The 26,241-nt window shown below is 34.0% G+C and overlaps 1 protein-coding gene across 3 annotated transcripts in view; it reads left to right on the plus strand.

Annotated features, from left to right (window-relative positions):
* The window catches only part of LOC138697948 (A-type potassium channel modulatory protein KCNIP1), a 749,900-nt gene extending 724,010 nt beyond the window's left edge, over positions 1–25,890 (plus strand). For 2 of the 3 annotated variants that reach the window (XM_069823561.1, XM_069823562.1), the window contains exon 6: positions 17,424–18,137. In XM_069823561.1, the coding sequence (XP_069679662.1) occupies positions 17,424–17,477 (54 nt within the window). In that variant the 3' untranslated portion in view covers positions 17,478–18,137. Of the gene's footprint in view, positions 1–17,423; positions 18,138–22,160 lie in introns of those variants that run through there. The other variant, XR_011331636.1, reaches the window with a different exon arrangement.
* Positions 25,891–26,241: the final 351 nt, after the last annotated feature.

Genomic DNA, 26,241 nt, shown 5'->3' on the forward strand with positions numbered 1-26,241 from the left:
CCGATGCCGGACAGAATCCTCTCAGTTTAAGTTCCACCTCTTAGGTTCCCTCCGTGGCCAACCCTCATGTCACAGATGTGTGACAGTGGTATACTGTACTGTACACACAGTGTGCAGAGACCCACTCTTACGAGTGACTAAGCGGCCGGCTTCCGACGGAATAAGCGCCGTCTTGAATCACGTTGTGTGTTTTGGAAAAGCCTTTGATTGAATTTCCAATATTCTCAGTCAGTTTAAGAGAGCAGTGCATAATGACAAAATGATTGATTGAGTTTTAGTTTTGTCCTTTAAATGCGCAAAAATTTAATCCGAACAAATATAACTTTTCGTTCAGCAAAGGAATTTTTCAATGTTGCTTTTGTTCTGGTCAAATTTCTGCACATTTAAAGGACAAACCTAACAGTTTTTCAATAATTTATTATCATAATACACAATGAAATGTTTCATATAAAACAATTCTTATCTCGAAAAGAAAGCAAAAAAACGAGCAAAATTGTATTAAACTCTTTTGTTTGAAATATCTCAGAGAATAACTCCCTGAAATTAATAGCATTACTTTCGGTTCCGATATATTTATTTACTTATTCCAATGGCAGGAATTTAATTGTATGTTATTAACGCTCTGTATATTCTTCGTTATAATTTTCATGCCCTTGACAACAATTCAGTGCCTTTCTCGTGTTGAGGATTATGAATGAATAAAAGAAGAGGAAATGGGACGAGAAACGATTAAAATGATACGCGGTCACGCGTCCTTGCAAGGGAATTTGTGGCTCAGGAATAATCTATGCGAGCACCAAGCCGGTTGGCCAACTGTCTCTTATCGTTTCTCACGATCCGTTGAAGGAGTTTATGGCTTATTCATGGAATATAGAATTCGAGGTGAAGGAATATTTTCTTTATGAAACTTTTACGTTATATAATTTGAAAAATAAATATTATATTTCTGTAGTGCTCGGGAAAAGTGGCACAAGTCAAAAATGTTAATTTTACAGGAGAAGGAAAAAACTGTCTTTACACTGGTTTATGTCGATTTGATTTTTTTCTGTATGAATTATTGTAATGGGAGAAATACTTATGTCTCTTTTCCCAAGCGAGCAAATGTTCCGTAAGTTGTCAGTAAATTAATAAAAATGTTTGTGGAAACTGACTTATGCCACTTTTCCCAAGCACTGCAGATTATTGTGATTTTTACCCTGTAAAGTATTAATTATGAATATAAAATGTAATAATAAAGGAGATCTGTTTTATTATATATAGTTATCTTACCGAATTTTTTTCTATTTCAATACTTCATTCTATTTTGTGTAAGATAAATAAGTAAGGTGTTTTAATTGTGAACAGGATGTACTTTTGTGTAACTTGTGAGATTTTAAGATAAATATATCAATGTTATTTTGCTAAAATTATTTGTCTTCGACATATTTAAAATGAACATTTTAGGATTTTCAACTGATATTTACCCTCTTTTCAACACATTTACATTAAGCATTTACTGCTGATTTTTACAGAATAATAATTAATTTCATTCGATATTTACTGACATAAAATATTATTTATCTCTGACTTCTATTGACATTCATGACGCAATTTTCCTCCAGCATTTACTCGCTTTTATAAAATATTCCCATCTGATATCTATAAAATATTTCCATTCGTTACTCATTCTTATAATTTATTTACTGATATTAAATTTAGCCTACTGATATTTCCAGGCTTTACTAACAAATTTGTATGTATCATTCCATATTTATTAAATTTGTCCTCACCTGAATCACGCAAGTGAAGTGGGTAGGCATTAGAAGCATATTTATTTGCCCAACCTACCTACTAAACAGCCACAACACTACGTTTAAGTTCAATTTAGAACATGAGTAGACTGCCACGAAATAATTACAAATTGAATGTGAAACGAATGAAATTTAACGTAGTAACTATGTTTTAAGTTCCGTCGTTTTTTAATTCCATAGGATATATAGTAATAGAATTTAATTTAAAAATGTTTTCAACTACAGAGAACATTCAACATCGAAATTTAACGTGGGAAAACGAAAAATGACCGAAGAATTTTGTCTTTAACCCTCTGGGTCAGCGACAGTGTTCTTTACGTGCCATGAATCTACGACATGAGACCCAAGCTTTGCTCCCATATTTGAGGAAGCTACGTTGAAAATTGCATCATATCGGCAGAGTTTGAACTCGCGAACTACAGATCAAAGGTCAACATGGTAATGATGAATTTGGGAGTTGAATTTTCTACGAATAGGATCAAATTTTACCCTGCTTCCGATGCTGATACAGGAAGGGCCTAGGGCTCCGGGTCCTGGGGTTTATCAAGTGGGGAATTATTTAGAATCTTATATACCATACAGAGTGAATGGACTGAACGTCTCTCTCATAAACGAAGCCAAGATAATTGTAAGAAATACTCGAAGACATGAGCATGGCGACGAGTTTAAAAATGAAACGACACAAGCATTATGAACACGCTGAAGTTTCAATGACAATTCAACACTAAGGTCACTATACAAAACGTCGCAATAGTCAAAGTAAGGCATTACCAGGGTCTGTACTAAAAAATCTGTTTGTTTACAAGGAAAGAAGTTTTTCAGTCTTTTTAGTGAATGCAAGTTTGAGAAAGTTTACTTGCAGACATATGTTACCTAGTTATTAACGGTAGTAGTGACTGGTATAATAGTATTGTTTAAAATAAATCACTGGCAAAATGTATTCATATTGATAGGGGGATAGTAATATTTGGTAGCCTAGTAGAAATACTTGCGTTTTTTTATAGTCCAGCTACTGATTGACATGAAATCATGATTTAATTTTGATAGGCTATCATCATTAAGTTAGGTAGTGAATGTGTGTGTGTATATATATATATCTGCTTAGAGATAGTACTAATAATGTTTAAGGGCAGAGAAATGTTGTTAATTTAAATAGTGAAAACGTCATATTATTTATTTACACCGTACAGCATTTTGTGTTAAATGTTATCTATTGATGAAGGTTAAGTAACTGGAAATTTATTTCATTGTAATAAATAATGCCTTCTACGTGTTATACATTTCTTTACATAACCTAAACTATGGAATTTTTCCGAATTATGTACAAAATGTTAAATATTATCTTTTTTAACTTGTGTCAAATTTCTCAGAGGAAGGGACATTTTTTCTGGATTTACTATTACTGCATGGAATAGCGATCGAAGTGAAATCTGGCTTCACAAATCCCTTTTCTGCCTATTCAAATATTTCGACCATCTACTTTTTTTTTAACTGTTCCTGACGAACTGATCAGTTATTTTTTCCCAATTCTCGCTTGAAGTTTTGGTAGGTACTGTACAGTGTCCAGTAGGCCAGGGCAACAAACACCTGAATTTGTATCTCTCATTATATTTCAAATAACATGTGAAGATAGTAGTAGCCTTGTTGCTATGTCTCATCAAGTCTTCATTGAAATACGAAGGTGTTTAACATAGCTGTGAAATAGGGTAGTTTACAATACCAAGTAACAGAAAAATATATTGCGATACAGTGAATTATACATAGAATTGGGTTGTGTTCGACATTTGACTTTTGTTTGGCTTATGTTGAATATTACTGAAGTATAAACAGGGCTTTATTTCTGTTGTCTTGGAGCTATGTTCTCAGTTTGCCCATTAACCTTTTGCCAGCCACTTTGGGACACATTGTTTCACAAAACACTGGACCAAAAACAATACACGGCACTGTACTGATGTTATGTAACCTATAACGCTGCCAAAACACCGTTAAGTAAACAGGAACTAACAATGAGAAACAGTATATAACTAACCGTCATCTCACGTTAGTTCGGTGCTGATGTAAAACAAAGAGGAGAGTCAATCAACTTCCTCCCCTGCAAGATTGAAAATGAACATGTGCTTCTAGCCACATTCATAAGAAATAATTCCAATAAATTGGAACGGTAGGCTATATCAATTCCGTGATAAGCAAAACAGTGGGGGTGAGTCGAAAGAAATTTATCTTTATTAGAAAGATTCTTGCTACCATTTACACAAAATAGTAAAAAGAGAGAAGTAGAAATTTCGCTTAAAATTGTGGAAATTGTGAGGTTCGGGATACTCAAACAAAATTCGAAATATTAATAATTAATAAGTAGGACTCAGAAGTTGATGACCTAAAAATCACAGAAAAATGGCCTATAAAATTACCCTAAATTTCTGAAAATATGACATTAAAATTAAAAAAAAGACGATAAAATATAAAAAATAGTATACTTTCATCTATGCAAAATACATTGTCACCAAAGTCCGTCACTAATTATTGTCGCAAAAAACTTTGCTTTGTTATACTTTCGGAAGTTTTACGTCTTCACTTGTGAGACAATATGCTGACTGCGAGCACTGTGGCTGCAGTATTTGTTCTGTTTTGTTGTATTGGGGAAGCACGTAACACACGTGATCAGGAGTCAAGACACAATTAAACTGCGTAAGAAATTTGCAGTAGATTCTCAAATATAGACTACGGCTACATCAGAAAAAAATCTGTTCATGAGAAGATAAGGGGAAAAATGCAACAAAAAGTGGACCATTTCCTAAAAAATTACCAACATACAATAAAGGATAAAAAAAATACAAAATTATGCCAACCACAAGTAGGCTATACTTATTGGTTCGTGTTGAAGTGAAACACGTTTGAATTGCATTCTGCATTGTCTGTGATGTCTCAGAAAAAAGATGATATTTCATCAACTTCCAATCCCTATTAATGAGCTATTGTATTTGAACAAAAATTGGGCATTCATAAGTAGAGAAAATTCTTGATTATGCGATCATGAGGATTTTCAACCATCACTGGATACTCACAAGTGACGAGAATGATTGATTATGTGATTATTAGTAGGCTTTTAAATTATCATTGGGCAGTAGTGAGTATCTTTTATTATGTGGTTATCATGAATAGTTTGAACGAAAATTGAACATTCATAAGTAGGGAGTATCCTTGATTATGTGGTTATCATGAACAGTTTGGACGAAAATTGGGCATTCATAAGTAGCGAGTGTCCTTGATTATGTGGTTATCATGAACAGTTTGGACGAAAATTGGGCATTCATAAGTAGCGAGTGTCCTTGTTTATGTGGTTATCATGAACAGTTTGAACGAAAATTGGGCATTCATAAGTAGCGAGTATCCTTGATTATGTGATTATCATGAAGAGTTTGAACGAAAATTGGGCATTCATAAGTAGAGAGTATCCTTGATTATGTGGTTATCATGAACAGTTTGAACGAAAATTGGGCATTCATAAGTAGCGAGTGTCCTTGATTATGTGGTTATCATGAACAGTTTGAACGAAAATTGGGCATTCATAAGTAGCGAGTGTCCTTGATTATGTGGTTATCATGAACAGTTTGAACGAAAATTAGGCATTCATAAGTAGCGGGTATCCTTGATTTTGTGGTTACCAAGAGCAGTTTGAACAAAAACTGGGCATTATAAGTAGTGAGCATCCTTGATTATTTGATTATCATGAACAGTTTAAACAAAAATTGGGCATTCATAAGTAGCGTGATGTCATTTTTTTATGTGATTAACACATGGTGCTTCTGTTCTTCCATATAATGAACAGAAAATCAGCCCACATGGAAGGCCTGTAATTTCTCACTTTCTTGAGAGAATTAAATCCTATTAAGTTGAATCTAAAGCCGGAAACTTTACCCTTTGAGTCAGAAAAGGGGGAAAGTATTGCAATAATTATTATGCTCTATGATATTCTTCCATTTTCTATTTTTCTAACGATGTTTAGTACTTCTGAATCCAATGAATTGGGTTTAACGAACATGGAAACTTAATTAAAACGTTTAATACATAAGCATCGGGATAATCGGAGTATCGTCGAGGTATACCAGCCAATCCAAGGAAATGTTGTGGAAAGAATGTTATATTTACTCCTACAAATATAATTGCAAATTGTGCTTTTAATCATTTTGGGTTTATAAACATAACCCATATCTGTGTTTTTAAGTTGTTAATAGTAATTTTGCAGATGAACAGCTTTAAAAGGGAAAAATCGGGAGTTTAGACTCATCATATCTTACTTGTGCACACATACAAATGTGAAATGCGCTAAATTGATCCAGATGTCACAGCCTGGTTATTGTTATTTATTGCAGCTTCCTTCAGTCCACTCTGTGATTTGGATGATAAATGAGGGGGATGCCAGCTACAACAATTAATTGCTTATTAGCACATTTGTTAACCACACATTCAATGTAGTTCGCTCGGAGCTAATTGCAATAATATGTACGAATTGAATTATATATGGGATTTTAAATGGTGGAATGATAACAGCCCACGAAATCATGTTGACAGTGGACTCTTCAGTGACGAAATAGATTCAATTTCATGCACTCAGCAGCTTCATTAAAAATACGGTTCCTACAGAATCGTTCACCTAATAATTGATGTATTAAAATAGCCCTCGAATATTTAAGTGAATATAAGTGCTGCACGGTATTTTAATGACTGCATGCATACTTCAGTTTTCGTAATTCATTCACTTCATGCTCCAGAGAAGTTAAAAATGTAAATTATGGTTATTTAACGACGCTCGCAATTGCAGAGATGAGCACTGTCGGTTGGGGGATACGCGACAACTAGTTAATCTTTGTAAATAAACACACGGACCAAGGATACCTATCCTGATACAGCTACTTTATCCGAACCTTACTTTTAATTTATAGATGACACATATTAGGCAACTTATAGATGACACATATTAGGCACCATTCCACTTCGTACTACTAGCTTACTGTATTCACCGATGGTGGGGGGGCTGAATACTAGCAGTGTTGCCACTAATTTTCGAATTACCTATGTATATTACATTGCATACACACAATGTCAACCAGTCGCAAAACTTACAACGTGTTCATAATTCTTGTGTTCGCTTCGTCTGCGATGTCCGTCGCGCTGACCACATTACCCCATCCTTCCAAACTCTAAACTGGCTACGGCTTAACGAACGTAGAAATTTTCATTCTCTTGTTCTCCTTTTCCAAGTCCTTCACACTTCTACACCTACCTACCTTGCCTCCCGTTTCAGTTACCTGTCATCATATCATAATCTCTTCACACGCACGCAGAATAGCCGCATACTAGCCATACCAGCAAATAAGACATCATCGTATTCATCATCATACACAATCTCGCTCTTGTGCTTGTAGAATACCCTACCCAGTGACATCAGAGACTGTCGGAATTTAGTAGCGTTTAAAAGCAAGCTTAATAAGCATTTTCTTACTTCGTAGAATAGGTTTAATTTTTACTTAATCAATAAAATAAATGCTTCTCTCTTCTTAACGTTTACAATAAACTGTCTAGCTTTTATTAATCAGTTAATCTTTCAGTACTTTGATTTTTATTGTATTTGTAAATTTAATATTAATTGTAATTATAATTTTAATTGTATTCTTAATATTGTAGTTGTAATCTCCTGGTAGTGGGGAAGAGAAGGCCTGATGGCCTTATCTCTACCAGGTTAAATAAATAAATAAATAAATAGGTAAATTAATTCTGAAGCGTATTCACAAAATTTAACATCACCAAAATTTTGAATTTTGAGATAATTTTTGATAATGGATAAAATTATACGAAATGTAAAGTGTATCCCAGGTTACCAGATGGGAAATAAAAATTTTAACATAGTATGTTATGCTGATGACGCAGTTCTGGTTGCCAGATCAGAGGATGAACTTCAACGATTACTTCATCGATTCGTGACAACAGCAGAAAAATTTAATATGGACATTTCTACAAATAAAAGTAAATGTATGTGTATATCTAAGAACCCAATAAGATGTAAACTGAAAGTTAATGGGAAAATTATACAACAAGTTATGGATTTTAAATATCTTGGGATACACATTTCTAGTTCTCGTAGATTGATTGATGAAGTAAGAACTCAGGTTTTTAAAGCATCGAGAATATCAGGATACTTACGAGATGCCATCTGGAAAAACAAATATCTAAACACAGAAAGTAAAGTAAAAATTTATAAAACATGTGTACGACCGATAATGATATATGGAGCGGATACAAGAGCAGATACTAGCCAAAAGAAACACCTCATGAGAACAGCAGAAATGAATACTTTAAGAGCCATAGTAAGCAAAACAAGATTTGACAGAGTTAGGAACCAGGATGTGAGGAAGGAATGCAATATTATAGATGTTGAGACCTTTATCACAACGAGAAAAAGGAAATGGAGCTCCCATGTGGATAGAACTGACAACACGAGACTTATTAAGGCAGCAAAGAACCTACGCCCTAGAGGAAGAGAAGTGGGCAGAGCTCTCAGGAGATGGACTGAGACGTAATCATCATTGACGTAGTGTGTGTAAACAAACAGGCTTATACCTATAGAAGAAGAAGAAGAAGAAGAAGAAGAAGAAGAAGAAGGGATATTGGTGTATTCTTATGTTTTAGCATCCGCTAAATTCATTGACGTGGCCGAAATGTAGCTAAATTTAATATCAACAGGCGTAAAATGTCGGTAAATTAGAAGAGTTTCCGCAGTCTACTGCCAGTGAGTTTTAACAAAACTGAAGATCTACGCAGCATTTCATTTGAGCTTAATCTTCTTTTAAATGAAATTAACCTCTTTTCTGAGTTATAAATGGTAAATTATTATGTGAATATTTGTAACAATGATTTGACGGTTTCCAATTAATTTATTTCATCAGCTATAAACTAGAGACATCGTCGGTAGGTAAACTCTTGTGGCAGCACACCAGAAGTTGACAAGTTACATGTTCATATTTGTGTGAAACATTTGAAGTACGATGATCCAGATACAGAACCCAATATAGTATGCTCGCATGGTTTTACGAGTATACATGCATGCTGAAGGTGAAACTAAACGTAGTAACTGCTCAGCGGCTGATTTGTCACTAAATGATTTAATTAATTTTATACAGAAATTTTTATCAAAATGACACTAAGATAAAACAGGATACATTTTTGCTTAAACATATGACAGCACTGTAACCTGCAAGGAGGACAGTAGAGCCAGAAAAATCGAGAAATCAAAGATGTGTACCTGCAGTATATCAAGTGAAGAAGGAAAATAGCGAATCTGTGGTTGCATGTACTGCAACTTTTGCAAGAATTTTGAGTGTTTCAAAGAGCAGATTACTACATTTAGCAAAACAAATTTTACCTCAGGAGAGATGCGTGTAGAAAAACGTGGAGTTCGTAGACTGAAGGAGATAGATGAAGAGCAAACCGAAATTATTAAGAGGAATACACGTATTAAAATGCGAATGTCGCGAAGTTCATTTTTCTCGACGAGATTCCTGTCGCTCTTACCTGCCATTGGAACTAAATATTAAGTTTATGTGGAGAAGATATTATGACGAATATGTTCACCATGACCATTTTTTCTGTTTCCTCTCAAAATACAAATCAGTTTTCTACAAACATTTTAATCTTGGCTTTTTAAATCCTCGTTCGGATACTTGTCCTGCATGTACCGACTTCTTGTGGAGAATTAAATCAACTCCTGATTTATAAGAAAAGAAACATTTAAATTATGGTTTATTTAACGACGCTCGCAACTGCCGAGGTTATATCAACCTCGCCAGTGTGCCGAAATTTTGTCCCGCAGGAGTTCTTTTATATGCCAGTAAATCTACTGACATGAGCCTGTCGCATTTAAGCACACTTAAATGCCATCGACCTAGGCCAGGATCGAACCCGCAACCTCGAGCACAGAAGGCCAGCGCTATACCGACTACGCTATCCAGGCCTACTATAAGAAAAGAACAAAATCAGAACTGAATATAGGCTCCATAAGCTGAAGGCAAATAAGTTTTCTTCAAATAAAGAAGACAAAAGAAGTTTGTTCTTGTATGTCTTCATTGAGTATTATTGAACAAAATTGAGTAGTATAAAAAAAGAACAGATGCATTTATATGTATGAAAATTGCTTTCCTGAATAGTGAGATATAAATTTAAAAAGACAACATAGTTTTAAATTGACTATTACACTTTTACTACGTCATAATACTTTTGACCAATAAAACGGTACGAAAGGACGTATTTCAATCAATCATGGCTGCTTATCGCACAATTTTATCGCGTCCTAGCATTTGTTTCTTTGCTTGCCAACATTTCAAACTGCGCTGGTCTGGACGTCAAAAAAAAAAAAAAAAAAAAAAACACAGAAAATTACAAACCACTCCAGTCGATGCACAGCAGTTTCAAATATGACTCGCATTGGCATTCAAGAACAAGAATTAATAAAGATCACTAGTTATACCTATGCATCTTCCCTGAAATGCTATTTACAAATAAATGAAGAGCACCATTCGGAAATCCTGAATAAGTTGAGGAATAAACCATGTATATCAACGAGATCCACTTCTTTTAAGCACACGTCTAATATAAAACACTATCACCAACCACTAAAACATTCAAATTTGAAAATTATACTTTCAATAATTGTTTCTTTTAAAATTATTCATGTTTATTTTTTATGTCGTCATCGTTAACTAAAACTTTTCTTGTTTATTTCGGCATCCCTAATTAAAACTTTTCTAACACTTGTTTATATTATTTAGGTTATGTTACAATTTCTGCTATATGATATTATGGATAGTCACGTATCAGAGATTGTTTAATACTAAGATTTATTGAAAATCATCTGTAAAGTGACGTTGATTACTGGGATCCGGATAATTGAAGTGGAATGCACCTGTTTTAATAAAAATGAAATTGAATGAACAAAGCCTTCTTGACTAGTTACCGTCTACAGAGTTCAATGAAGATTCCATAGTTGGCATACCTGATAACATCACATAATCATAACACACCATTGCCATCTGGCATGCATCTAGCGTAATATTTGTAATGTTGAGATGGTACAGTAATACATTTGAAGACAGTTGTATTTTCGTAAGTCAATATATTTTATTGTATTGGAGTACTTCGTTACTTCTAATCTTTATATACTTTCTTCTAATCGTGTAATAGTCAATTAAATCCCACTCGAGGTTTGATTTTCTCTAGACAAATCAAAACCTCTAGTGAGATTACTGTTGAAAATATTAGGACAAACATTTGGAAGGTGGTAGAAAACTTCTGTACATGTTGACTTTTGTGAAAATTTATTATTTTTAGGGTTTATTTAGGTAAGATACTTGCGTATAAAATAATATCATAATCTATTTCAATTATCTCCTTTTCAGTAAATATTTATTACCTATGAAAATACTGTGTTTGAATTTGAAGTTAATTAAAATAATATGTCTACTGAAAAATTTGATTTCTGTAGATGTTAAATTTTGTATAACCTCTCTCAATTGATTAACATAATCAATTATGTCTTGCCTTATTTCATTAATAAGAACTCTGCCGTCAGGCATCTGACAGAGTCCCATCGAAAGATCCGATTTCGATTTTCGGTATATTAAAAACTGTTTTTTGATGTAGGGGAACTAGGCCTAAAATGACATACCTTAAGGAAATCTTGAAAAAAATATGTATTCTTACCAAATTTGTTTTTGTCAATTATATATAACTGATACTACAATATTAACACATATATTAAGATCAAAAGAAAGTGGAAAATACTGACAATCTTTTTAAAACTGAAATGTATGTTTGAAAATAGACAAACTATGTCATTTTACCCAAGTTATTAGGGTAAAATGACACACTTAAGTTAATTTTTACATAGTTAAAAAAAATGTTTGTTCTCTTAGATACACTTGCACATTCATTGTGTGCCCATGAGAAGCATTTCTTGCACTGTAGTCATGTTTCTTCTGGTTTATATTGGCTGTAAAATTCATTGCAGTACAGACAAGGTGCATCGTTCTCAACATCACCATCGAAGTCACTCTCTTCATCTTGGTCCCCACTGCTTAGATCAAACTGAAGCTGTGTTTTTCCTCTGTTTGCTGAACGCCTTTCTTCTACAGCTCTTCTTTCAGCTTCCTTTAATTTTAATTGGTTAATAAAAGAGGTGCTCTATTTGGGACCCTTCATGTGTTCTCTTTCTTCTCGCCACAGATCTAGTGCCAGAGGAAATCGGGGAGATCTCTTTCTGTATCACATGAGCTGAAGGCCTCTTTTGTGACGCTTCCGCAGCTGGTGCAGTTAGTGGTGATGGCTCTATCATATGTTCTTTTGCATTTTTTGTTGTTGAACTGCTCTTCTGTGTTGCACCCTTTGGCCCGTCTGTAGGGACTGCATTCGTTAGAGGTCTGTCTGTGGGCGCTGAAGGACTAAATAAATGATCAGGAAATATATCCGAATTTAGTGGACAAATTCCTGTTGAAGAAAATTCCACCCAATGCATTGGTGATGGTTGCAGCTTTTCCATAGACTTCAGAAAATAAGTAAGCAATTTGAAACTGTGTTATCACCCATTCAGGATGGTCCCTCAGCCACTTTGTAACGGCCTGATCATATGTTTTCAAAGGCCCGAAGAAAGAGACATCAAATGGCTGGAGTCACCATATAATGCATAATTTCACAGAAGTAATCACTAATCAGTCATTGTAAACAAATTTGACACCAATTTTGCAAATCGCTATCGCCCATAATATATGGCTTCTCATTTCCAGTCAGAAACATGCACTTGGGTAAAATGACATAGTATGTCATTTTAGCCAAGTAGGTGGTATGTCATTTTACCCGGAATGAAGAAGAATAAGAAGTAGTGTTAGCACGACCTAACCTCTTTATGAATTTGGATATTGTATTGCTTTTTATAGAGGGAAATATTCATGTTTTAGTCATGAACATTATTTCATTAATATCTGAAGCTTAAAAGGACATAAAATACATAACATACCTCAACACTATTATATCGCCATGCACTTTTTCCTTTAGTTGCACCTGCTTCACCAAAAAGCGCCTTCGCTTGATAAAACTTGGATGTAACCACTGTTTCCAGCTTCTGTGCACTATAGAGCTGTAATTTCAAACTCAGCTTACAGTGTTTTCACAAAACACATAGTATGTCATTTTACCCAAGTATGTCATTTTAGGCCTAACTCCCCTACAGTCTTAGAACAAAAAATGACCGCTCTCCTGTAGCATAAAATTTGTCCAAGTCCTCTTCGGGCAGCGCTTTGTTCACATGACTAAGAAAAGGATGTTTATTTTGTACCTAATTCACTTCTACAATATGGGCTATTCCATATGAAACCGATCAGTAAAAAACCTCGCATTTTTTAATACCTACTCTAATTTTTTCCCTATTTATACAAGATGCTGAGGAGAGTGCATTTTCAAAAAATAAATATACTATCGGAAGTTAAACGGTTTTCGTATTATTGAGCGACAAATTTAGCGTATTTTTTAAAAACAAGCCTCTTTCAGCGCGCAGAACTCTGAAACCGTTTACTGCAGAACATTGAACAGGAGCTCATTTTGAAGCTGACATTTGATAGATTATGATAAGAAGTAATACTTATTCTTATTATATACAGAGAGACAGATAATCTGATTTTACTTACTTTTAGGCTTTTTGCCCATTTGTAAAAATGTAAAAAATATTGACAAAAAACCTTGCATTATTAAGAGGGATTCGGCATTGTTTGCTTAGTGGCTCGGCAATAAGTTTCGAGGGTATTAAATAAATTATTTCCACACGCCTAGACTTGAACGGCGCAGTACCGCACGCACTGGCCGAGAGCTGAAGATAAGCGGTCGTTGGGCGTCATTTTAGTCCTGTGTTTATGAAAACTTGTGATAAAGCTAGCCCAGCTATGCGCTACTGGACGAAACATCACGTGTTTATGTTTCCTGGCCTTGCTTGGCTAACTCCCGCCAACTCATCTGGTCAGTTCACGCGCGTACTATTTATTTTCTTTATTTGATATTTTCAATACTTTCTTATCCACTTACTTCTTATTTGTACTTTCAATGCGGAATCTAACCATATATTTTAAAAATATTTTTTTCGTGGGCAAAGGCGTCTTAATGAAGAAAAATCTAAATTTCTCCATGTCCGTAAAAAGTAATACATGTCAATATAAACTTTAATTTCTCAGCATCAAAGTAAATCATGATTTTGATCATTGGGTCAAAGGGTTTCGGAGCCACAACAGTTTAAATTTGCTAATTTTATGAAAATACGATAAATTTAAATATCTGTAATTTAAACACTATGAAGTTCTGATGCCTCAAACTTTGCACAAAGCATTATATCACAGTTGTCAACGGACAGAAAAAGTTTCATAGTATTTAAAAATTGCAATGTCAGTTTTCTCTGTTTTTCGGTCGATTTGAGATGTAATAGCCCATATATATTCGTTACAGATTATTCATAACACTTGACCTATAAACAGACAGAAAAAGCAAAAACAAACAAAACAAATAATCCACAGAGCGGAGTCGTGGATAAGAAATTCCTTCGCGTGTAAACCTAAGCTTTCACGGAATCAACCGAAGTCTTCCGAAAGGGACTTAGCGTATGGCAGCCACTCATTTTTTTTATTATCTAAGACAGTACAATACGATTGTGGCGATTATCCTGTCATTCTTATTCCTTTGTCACTACATCACCACCATCTCATCTTTCAGCGTTAAAAGTGAATATCAAATATAGAGTTTCCGTTTAAGTTCAACCTAAGATCACATCTGTAATTTTTACTATCCGTATTTTATCGAATGAATGGTTAATGAGATGTATTTGAAGTGACTGAACCGCCTGAAGTAGCGTGTTCACACGTGATATGAATAATATTGCAACTTTATGAATTGCACATTCATGGCATCCAGCCAAGCACTTATATGGGTGGGGGGTAGCCGTTTAAGTTAGAATCTGAAGAGATGGACGAGGCGTGAAGTGAGCACTTGAATAATATTCTCGTGGCGCTGATGTATGGCGTTCTCTGCGTTGTTCTGTAGAATAATTCACGTCTCATTGTAGCTGATAAAACTTGTAGGCCTACAGATGAGGTCTGAAAGAAGCGAATCATAAATGTATGGACTCAGGCAAATTTAGGAGTTAGTTATTGGCTGAAGTAATTTTATTGGATATGTTCCTATTTGTAAATATTGTAATCTTATTATATGGAAACATAATTGAATTGGTCACTTGTAAAACCACACGAGTCACAGAAAATAAGTTTTTAGAAAAATAAAAAAACTCTCTATAATTAAAGAATTTTATGGTAGCTCTGTGAAATTCTTACATGGGGGTCATAAATTAGTATGTTTTATTACAAAAGCATTCTATTTTAATTATCTCATTTCATATCATATTAAGATATTATTTAAATTCTTGGCCTCATCTTGTTTTAACAACAACTAATAGTAAAATGAAGGGTTCAGAGCCATAGTGGGCTAAGCGCCATTTATTAAAAACGGAGAAAGCAAGGGTTAAAGTTAAGTGATTACCATAGTTTAATGAAGATTGTCATATCATTTAGTTTAATGTGTATACTTTATGTTACTTACTATATGTTTCTATTGAATTATGTTAATAACTTCATTTTAACTCTTGTTTTCTACGGTTTTAGTAAATGACGCTTGGCCCACTATGGTTATGAACCTTCAAATAACAACTCTCATATCGTGATACAATATGTAGTGTATTGTTTATTGTAGTGTGAAATACGTTATTATACAGTTTTCAGTCAATTTATATTATTATTGTTATATCAGATTCAAAATGGTTCATATCATTCACAAATTAAATTCAAAATATCATAGTCGACTTAAGAAATCCTTTCACAGTATTCACTTTCAAACCATTGTGTTACATGTTTAATGGCAATGTATGAGTACACATATATCTTTAGTTAACAATAAAAAAATCACTTACATTCACGGATTTCCTTGCTTCCTTTCAGCTATATCCTTCCCTGTATGATTGTGTGTGTGTGGGAGACCAAGCACTTTGCAATACTTTATCCTCTCTCTTTTATACTCATCTCTGTTAATGACACCTTTCTTTCTTTTTTATTTTTACTTATACAGAACAAGTAGAACTATACTCAATATCCGACATCTTGACTACATTGAGCGCATGAATTGCATGATAGAGCAATGCATCATGGGCACATCATGACATTAATTGTTTAAAACGACATGTGTCCTGGATATGTGCGGTTTTGAAAGGAACTCAATGTTTTAATCTTTGTTCACTAAGTTAGTAAATTATATACATAAACTATTTGAGTTCCGTCTGTAATTTACCCAACATTAATTAATTAAAATACAAAATATTGTCACATATTATAACATAAATAATATGTGACAGTATTTTGTATTTTAATAAATTAATGTTGGATATAATATATGGCAATATTTTGTATTTTAATAAAATAATATCATATGTGACAATATTTTGTATTTTAATAAATTATTGTTGCATAAGTTACAGACGGGAACTCTAATAGTTTATATATATATATATATATATATATATATATATATATATATATATATATATCAATATTTTAAGACTTTTAAGAACGCTTAGTAATGATCGGTCTCTTCTTGTTTTGACTGGAAATGATGTGTTTAGTAATAGTTCTTGTTATAGTACCGGTAACTCATTTTCGTAAAAAATTGGACTCGTGTGGTTTTACAAATGACCGATTCAATTTGGACCTTGTTGAAAGTTCTAGATTTATCAAGATAAAATTTTGGACAAAAGTAAAATGTAGAAGCATAATTTAAAATGTGGAACAAGAATGAAATTGAATCAATGGTTGAGCTGTTTGGACTTTTTCCATTGCTAATTTTCAAAATTGCAGCACAACGTTTCGAAGAGTGGATTCTCTTCGTTGATAGGTGAAAACCTACTGTTGCCAGCTGAAAACCTGCAGGTTGGTTGTTTGTAACGATCCCCACAGTAGGTTTTCACCTGACGACGAAGAGAATCCACTCTTCGAAACGTTGTGCTACAATTTTGAAAATTAGCAATTGAAAAAGTCCAAACAGCTCAACCATTGAACAATTCACCGTTGCTCTTTCCACTTCATTCAGATCGAAATTGAATCATTAGGTTCCAAAATCCGTCTGCAGCGATATTTTACTACTTAATTAACTTATTATTCCCAGAACATGAATTTTACCAGCAATCGAAAAGTATTGGGAATAAATTTGATTAAGGAACAAAAAAAAAAAAAAAGTTTCCTTCCCAGGCAGGAGTCGAACCACGAAAGTCTTAGTTACCAGTCTGTCGTGCTCTGGAGTGAACAAGGCTCTGAAATCAGCTACAAGGGTCGGTCCGTTTTTTTTGCCACTACTGTACATACCCTCTTGGTCATATGCAAACAATGATGCGGACGAACAAACACACAAATCAAAATCTTATTGATTTATGTGTTTTCCTTTCCTTGTATGAAAGCCAAACTAAAAAAAGCGTGTGAAATACTTTTTTTCATAATTGATATTTTCTCTTTCCAGGACGAGGTCATCACCAAGTCCTTGCAGGTACTGGATTCCGGCACCGGGCTATGATCCAAGGCCTCCCCCCAGCATCAACTGAGGTTGTTCCGGTCATTCAACGGAACGTCGCTTCTACGTCATCACCAGCTCAACGAAGAGGCGCTAGCGGCGTTTGAGGCGGCGCTGCGATCGGAATGGGCTTCCCTCTGCGTGCTGGGGGCAGGATAGAGCCACCCAGAGACACCTAGCTTCCACAACCCTATCCTCGTTTTAAAGTATTTACTTTTTTTTAAGGTGTGAATATCATGGTGTGTGATTCCTACAGAAACTTAAAAAAAAAAAAATCTTTTCCTATGAGTTTTATGAACATTAACGCATAAATGTGTTTTCTGATGGAGGAATAATAGCATGTTTACGTTGTGCTTCAATCAATGATAGTGCGGTATGCATAGTAATTTTGAAACACCATCCTGTTGAACAGAAATAATTACGTTGTGATGTTCTAAAGCTCCTGTGCGGACTGCATAGTTGTTATTATCTCCTGTCTAACCGATTGGTGTTACCTGAAATATGTGTACCAGACCGTTGAGGAAATGTTAGAGGACTGTGGTGTATCTGGAAGTCTAATAATGGTGCAATAGTAACATGTTTAGATCAATCCATATAAACACCAATTCATCACCGAACATCTATTTTATCTTATCTAAAAAATAAATAAAAAAAGATGAAGTATATGGATTTTTCTTTATAACATGTAAAATACGCGTTTTAAAATATGGAAGCTAGTGAAATGATTTTTTTAATCTTAATTTTTGAATGCACCTTCATATTTTGAAGATGGTGACTGTAAGCATTCGGCAATATTGTGAGCAGATAATTTTGACGAGGGTTCGCAATAATACGGCAACAAGATTTAGAGTATTCTCTTTCATGCTATTAGTTGAGCTAATGCGTTGGGTTGAAGTCAAATTCGTCTAATGATTAAAGTTTAGGGAACGTAACTGCATACGCTTATAAGAAGATACATTTGAAGTACCGAAAAGATGCACACAAATTTGTTTGTCACAGATAATTGAAGAGTAAATAAATTGCACTGCCAAGCGAAAGGATTGGGTATAAAGGCTAGTGAGTGGTTCGTTTTACGAGAGACGGAATTTGCTTCGGTAGAGTTTGCAAAATGCAAGGGACTTCCCGATGAAATTTATGATTATTAGATAATGAAAAAAGCCAGTTGTTCCTTAAGCGTTTGTTGATTGAGTCTAGATGTATCAAAATGTTTCTACAAGTCTAACAATGACTTTATCTTACGACGTGTCCATTTCTTAGTAACATGACCCTGAGTTCAATAATTAACATTCATACATAATACGAAATCAATTATGATTTCAAATGCTTGATATAACTTTCAAATATTTTAATTATTAATTGGTTTTTGGGGGTTATCATAAATGAAAATATAAATATTAATGGCTGTTTCAGATTACTTATAGTTAGTGTAATATAGAATTCCATTATAACTACGTTGTATATAACAGACAGGGAATAAATAAAAATGTTTTATTTCATTTTTATAAAATATCTAAATTCTAAACAGGCATATAAAATAATAATAAAGGAATAGAAATAAGCAATTATTACAAATAATTTGATGAAAATAATTTCAGTGGAGTTAAAATTCTTTTAAATTACGTATAACGTTTAATAAACACAGATTATTTATTCAAGGGAAATAGTGAAATAATGATCTCAAAAGTATTTATGCTTTGACCCATCACTACCTCACTAAGAAGCTTATATATCTCCTAAAAGGCGAACTGTGTTGAGCTTCAACAAATTATTTCAGATCTGTGATGGAACGAAATTATGATGTAGTTTTAATCTCAATAATTTCTTCTAGAAACGCTTTCCTTTAAAATGCTCTTTTATATATAAAAATAATCAGAAAAAAATTAACGCGCACTTATGACCTTTTCGGCTTGTATGACGCCATTTCGGAAGCTTTAGTGCACAGGGTTTTTAAATTATACTCGACCTTGATTGTAATTTCCCGAAACTTTAATATTTATTTTAATTTTTACTTTAAGACACTCTTTGATATGTGAAAAATATATCACATAAAATGTAATACGCATGTATAGATTCGTTAGCTGCAGCGACGCCATTTTTAAAGCTTTGGTACACAGCATTTTTAAATAATAATAATAATAATAATAATAATAATAATAATAATAATAATAATAATAATAAGAGGCCTAATACATTAATGCTAGAACAAAGATACATATCTTTAAAAATAATAATAAATACTCTAGCACCCCAGAAAGAGTAAGTTACATACTCGTGCTCAGTGTGCATTCTACATAATTTTAAGACGTTTATTAAATAACAGAATAAAAAGTAACTTAATGTTTCGCTTTATTCCATATAGTTAAATCTTCAGAACTGTTCATGCTTCATGCATAATATTTGGTACACTAATTTTTTTTAGACTTTCTCTGTAATAGTAATATGCTGATAATATTATTGTAATATTCCCAGAAAAATATAATGGAAAGAAATTGTAAATTTACAAAATTCTTGCACTACCCTGAAACAGAGTGTTCTTGTGCTCAGGGGAGGATTCGATGCATAATACATTTACATGCATAATTACAATAAAATAACATCTAAAAATTAACAATTATTCATAACAAATTACTTACATACTTTTTAAATGTCAAACTCTCTGAGGTAAATAGATGTGGGTATTTATTTATTAATTTGTTATAAATTCTAAAGCCGATATTAGTACTATTGTTCAATCTTGGGTTCAAACAAACGTATTATATCCATGTCTTTGGTTTTATGTTTGTGAGTATATGGTCTTTTGTTATATTTGAAAGATATGTCTCCATATTTCTATAAAAAATACCTATAAAATCTATTCTTAAAATGGAATTGTTTGACTCAAAATTACAAAAACCAATACCAAAATTGTGCTACAGACATTTTAAAGAACGTCTTTTTGGAGTATAATGTCAAAAGAAATTTTGAATTTCTCTTTAAAAATGGCTAGGATGTATCAATTTTGATGAATTACTATATCCTAGATATATATATTTTTGTTTTCAAAATTTCCCCAACTTCTGTTTAAAAAAGTAATCTCGAATGAATCTCTAATTTAAATTGTTGCAGCAATGATATTTGTGCGTCCAAAAAATTAAAATTAAAATTGCACATCCGTTAGAAAAAAAAAATCAAATTTATCCATCTTCTCCTCCTAATGCGTTCGTGCAAAGTGTCTTCAACAAAGCACTTATGGTGACTTATCATATCAAGGAGGGAAGCCGTTTTGGTAATCCATAGTCAGCAGTCATACAAGTGGGCCCAGGTGCAATACCCTGCTCCAGCGAATACGAGGCCACGCTTATGAGAATTTTTCTCGGAATTTTCACGTCTTCTCTTCCTTCCACCAACACAACATAATTCCCTTCTCATTATCCCCAATCAGAAAATACAGCACCTTTCGTAGTGTGGTGCCTGGTGCTGGCTCGTCCACCGCCCGCCGTGACACACGTGTCCTTTTGGAATATCCGAAGATTGGTAGATGCCAGTAGTGGCTACTCAGAGTTCCGAGAAACGGAAGGCTGCCGCCTTGTGGGTGCCGACTGCTAAAAAATTGAGGAATGGAAACATGCCACCAGGGAATGATATTATTACATGAAAGGAAGATTGAATAGGAACGTGTGATGCTGTAGATGACAGAACCAGTTACCCCACTGCGCATAATTGGCATGCAACTTAATCTACAGGAATATGTAATAATCTCTCTTATACTGCAGTGCTTAAGGCATGGTCCTATCCCGCTCAGCAAGTCATATCAAAGGCTTCAATTTATACAGAATTTGTTAACGATAATTTTAATATAAAACCTTTCATAACCTGTTGGTTCGAAGTTTGTATTTGGATAGTTTCCACAGCTGTAATCCTTCTTATACTTTGGCGGGTGGGGCTGTATAAGTTTCCAATTCGTGGAAACAGAACACTCATTCCCCATATAAACATCATTTCAGGCTGTGAGATAGATTAACTTGTAGCTGATAAGGTGGCTGAACTGATTAGAATAATCTACTACAAAAATCATTTTATTGAATGAAAATTTTACTTTATGCTTGAGAGGAGATAGATATAGGAAATTTATTTATACATAATATCCTTAATTTAATTTTAATTTATTTTATTTTAGATGTATATTGAATTCTAATGTTACTGTCCAATAAGTCTCCAAGTCCCCAGAACATTTAGAACAATTTTTACCTCTTTTTCGTATTTGAGACTAAGTAAAAAGGAATTTTTCATTATTTTTATGGTTAAATCATACTTTGAAAGACAGTAATAGTTTTATTCTGCCACATTAAAATACAAGAAAAGTGTTCGGCAGTGCTTCAACACATTATAGTTTTTAAGATGTTTACATTTATCCCATTAATATCTGCTCTTTGCAATTCTAAATCAAAATAAACCTAATACATTTATTCTTTGGATCTAAAAGGCTGCATATCTTCGATTTTTATACATCTTGAGTTCACAACTTTTAACACTATATCACTTCCGATTATAAACTATATGTTATATACTTTCACGTGTTAAGTAACTAGGTTACTAGGTTGCCTCCAGACTGAAACCAGTCAACAAGGTAGCTTAGTTAAATAACACGTGATAGCACTATGTGATCAAAAGTATCCAGACACTTCGCAAAATGTGTTTTTATCACAGAAGGCGACGCAGTAGTCAGCAGACATCAGACACCTGTCAGCAGACAGCGCGAGACATCAGAATGGGACGGTCTGAGGAACTTACGGACTTTCAACATGGTCAGGTGTTAGGTGGTACTTGTGTAAGAAGTCTGTGCGCGAGATTTCCACTCTCCTAAGCATCCCTAGGTCCACTGCTAGTGATGTTATACTGAAGTGGAAACGTGAAGGGATGTGTACAAGGGATGTGTGCCGACCATCCATGACTTCCATCGATTATTGAAGAGAGTCGTACAGCGTATTCGTCAATCATCCACAGCCACCATGACACAGGAATTCCGAACTGCATCAGGATCTTCTTCAAGCACCATGACTGTTCGACGCGAGGTGCGTAAACTTGGTTCCCATGGCCGAGCAATTGCCCATATGCACACGTCACCAGGCACATGTCAAACGCCACCTCGCATGGACCCTAGAAGAGTGAAAAACTATTGTGTGGAGTGATGAACCACGGTATTCAATTTGGCTATCCGATGGTAGGATATGGGTGTGGCAAATTCCCGGTGAACGACATCTACCAGCCTTTATAATGCCGACTGTGAAATTCGGGGGTGATAGGGTATCAGTGTTGTCATGTTTCTCCTAGAGGGGGCTTGGTACCCTCGTTGTTTTACCTGGTAATGTCACGGCACAAGCTTATGTTGACATTTTAACCACTTTCATGCTGCCTACCGTCGAAGACCAGTTCAGGGATGATCATTGTGTCTTTAAACTAAACCGAGCACCCGTCCATATTGTAGGGCTTGTCGGGGAGTGGTTTTGACAACAACGTCGCACTAATGGACTGACCTGGGCAGAGCCCTGATATGTATCCGATAGAACATCCCTGGGATGTATTGGAACGCTGACATCGTGCTAGACCACACCAACCCACATCGATACCTCTTCTCATTTCGGCGCTCGGAAACGAATGCGCTGCCATTCCCCAGGAAACATTTCGCTGCCTGATTGACAGTATGCCTGTGAGAGTGAAGGCTGTAATGAAGGTCATCTTTTTCCCTTGCAGCATGCCCAATACACTTCAAACTCTTTTTTCCTTGCAGCATGCGCAATACACTTCAAACTCTTTTTTCCTTGCAGCATGCACAATACACTTCAAACTCGTTTTTCCTTGCAGCATGCACAATACACTTCAAACTCTTTTTCCTTGCAGCATGCACAATACACTTCAAACTCGTTTTTCCTTGCAGCATGCACAATACACTTCAAACTCTTTTTTCCTTGCAGCATGCACAATACATTTCAAACTCTTTTTTCCTTGCAGCATGCACAATACACTTCAAAGTCTTTTTTCCTTGCAGCATGCACAATACACTTCAAACTCGTTTTTCCTTGCAGCATGCACAATACACTTCAAACTCTTTTTTCCTTGCAGCATGCACAATACACTTCAAACTCGTTTTTCCTTGCAGCGTGCACAATACACTTCAGACTCTTTTTTCCTTGCAGCGTGCACAATACACTTCAAACTCTTTTTTTCCTAGCAGCATGCACAATATACTTCAAACTCTTTTTTACTTGTAGCATGCACAATACATTTCAAACTCTTTTTTTCCTTGCAACATGCACAATACACTTCAAACTTTATTTGGACTCTTTCAAACGCATCATCAGCATCCACCATCTCCTAATACATTACTCCCTTTCGTACATATTCATTTTCACACTGACACTTCGTATCATATTTCTGTAGTCACTGATAATTCGAGCCCGGAAGTTTAGGCGTTTATTTTGGCTGAAATATGCAGGAAATAGGCACTTTAAATTCAGGAAATAGGTGATAATCAAAATAGGCCTTTAAAAATTACGAAACTAGACAATAAATTCATCAAAGTATTAATTTAATATACGGTAGTTAATACATCTCTGTACTTATTTTTACTTTTCTCGGTTCGTCCCACAGCAAGATGTCCTCCCCCCCCCCCCAAGTTCTCAACTGTCATAGTCAGCCGCATGTCAGAGAAGACGTCTTTCATCATGGAAAAACCTCGTTCCACTTTTACTGAAGTGATTCGAGCAAACTTAAAACCTAATATTGTGGATAAACTCATATGAATAACAATAGAAATTTCACCTTTCAGAACTTCATGAATGTATTTAAGTTTCTCAAAGGTCTTCATTAGCACACATCACACGTTTACACTTTTCACTAACAGCCAACACTTTGACGCCTGGTGCTTCCAGAAATGACCTATAGTAAGTCCGATGGTAGCCATGATGACAGCAGTCTCACCTCTTTTCTCCAACATCGTATTTGCTTCCTCTATACCATAAAGTGCTGCTATAAAAATTTCTTGTTAGCACAAGAGTTCTTTCACCTCGCGAATTGAAGTCACTTCTTCTTCTGATATAGCATCGCTCTCGGCCGGTTAGCTGGTCAGCTTGTAGCCATGCCACCATAAATGTATCTGTGTAGAGTGAGATTCTCGCGTGAAGCGAAAATATCGTTTAATTTCTGTAACTGTTCTCTATTCATAAAACAGAAATAAAATTATTCCTTATTCGTATGTTTTATATATTGAAATTCGTACATTCTTATTTTCTTAGATTAATTTCTGTTCTTCATAAAATAAACATAAAATTATTCCCTATTTATACTTTTTATGTAATGTAATTCGTATATTTTTATTTTCTTAGTTTAATTTGTGTAACTGTTCTCTATTTGTAAAATAAAATTATTCCTTATTAAATTTATACATTTTATTTATTGGAATTCGAACATATTTATTTTATTTGTACCGTTTTAATTTAATATGTAAATAGGAGTAGAAAATATCCATGACAAAACAAACAGGCAAAATAAGGCATTAATCCTTAAAATAGACAAGGAAAGCTAAAATAGCCAAAAAAAAAGGCAAAATAAAAACTGGCCCTACGTCCCCATAAGGCATTTTGCTTAACTTCTGGACTCTACAGATAATATTTTATCATTTCTAATATGGTTCTTTCAGCCATTTTCTTTATAAACCTTGGTATATTGTTACATCGGCTAAAAATAGTAAATATTTTATCATATCGTCATTCCTGAATAAAATTTACACTCGCATTTAGTCACGAATAACTCTAAACATTTCATTTTATTTTAAATAGAAACCTCAATTGCAAAGGATATTATTTCATAAAAGTACACTCCTAAAAATGTATATCTTCTTGTTTTCTTATTAAATGACATTTATGAATATTTTAAACTCATTCTTTCAAATCTTATTAGTTTAAAATTTAATATCGTCACCATACGTAATTAAAAGAGAAACACCTCACTGAAAAACTTTCTAAACTTAATATTAGCAAATTTTTCTTAGTTTTAAAACTCCGAATAAATTGTAACTTGATAAATATTACTTTAAATGATTGATCAGAAGATGGTAAGAAAATTGTACAACGTAGTTATTTAGAAATAATATAAACGTGTTTATAATTTATAGGTTATACGTGCAGAACGCTTAAGTAAGGTTAATCGATTTCTGTTTGGAACGGTAAGAATAAACAAGAAAGTAATCTGTTCTTATAAAAAATCAACTCACATTTTACACAATATACTCGTAACTATTTTTCCTAAAGCTTCCATACGTTAATTTCGTATAAATATGATATTCAGGATATAGATATGGATATTTCAGTATTATTATTTAGGAAGGAAGTCTTACTCTCCACTAATTTTCTGCTCCGAAAGTTATGCTACAGTTATTATATATATATATATATATATATATATATATATATATATATATATATATATATATATACAATCAAATTATTTTTCCAGTAATACTTATCACTATAAATTAATTTGAAATCATGACTTCTTTCTAATCAACTAAATTCGCCAGTTTTATTTCGGACTAATTTTTTGTTAAGATCAAAGTTTCCTCTAATTATTTCATTGCTGCATCTCAACAGAAAATTACACGTGATCCAACAACTACATGCTCTACTCTAATGCTTTTCACGCGACTTAGTTTATACGTCTCATCTTCTTCGTGGCTGCAATATTTTGTCTGGGCACATGTACTATTCAACTTATCATAACTAACAGCGTTCGA

The sequence above is a fragment of the Periplaneta americana genome, chromosome 4 (assembly GCF_040183065.1).
Source record: "Periplaneta americana isolate PAMFEO1 chromosome 4, P.americana_PAMFEO1_priV1, whole genome shotgun sequence".
In the NCBI taxonomy this organism is placed as follows: domain Eukaryota; kingdom Metazoa; phylum Arthropoda; class Insecta; order Blattodea; family Blattidae; genus Periplaneta; species Periplaneta americana.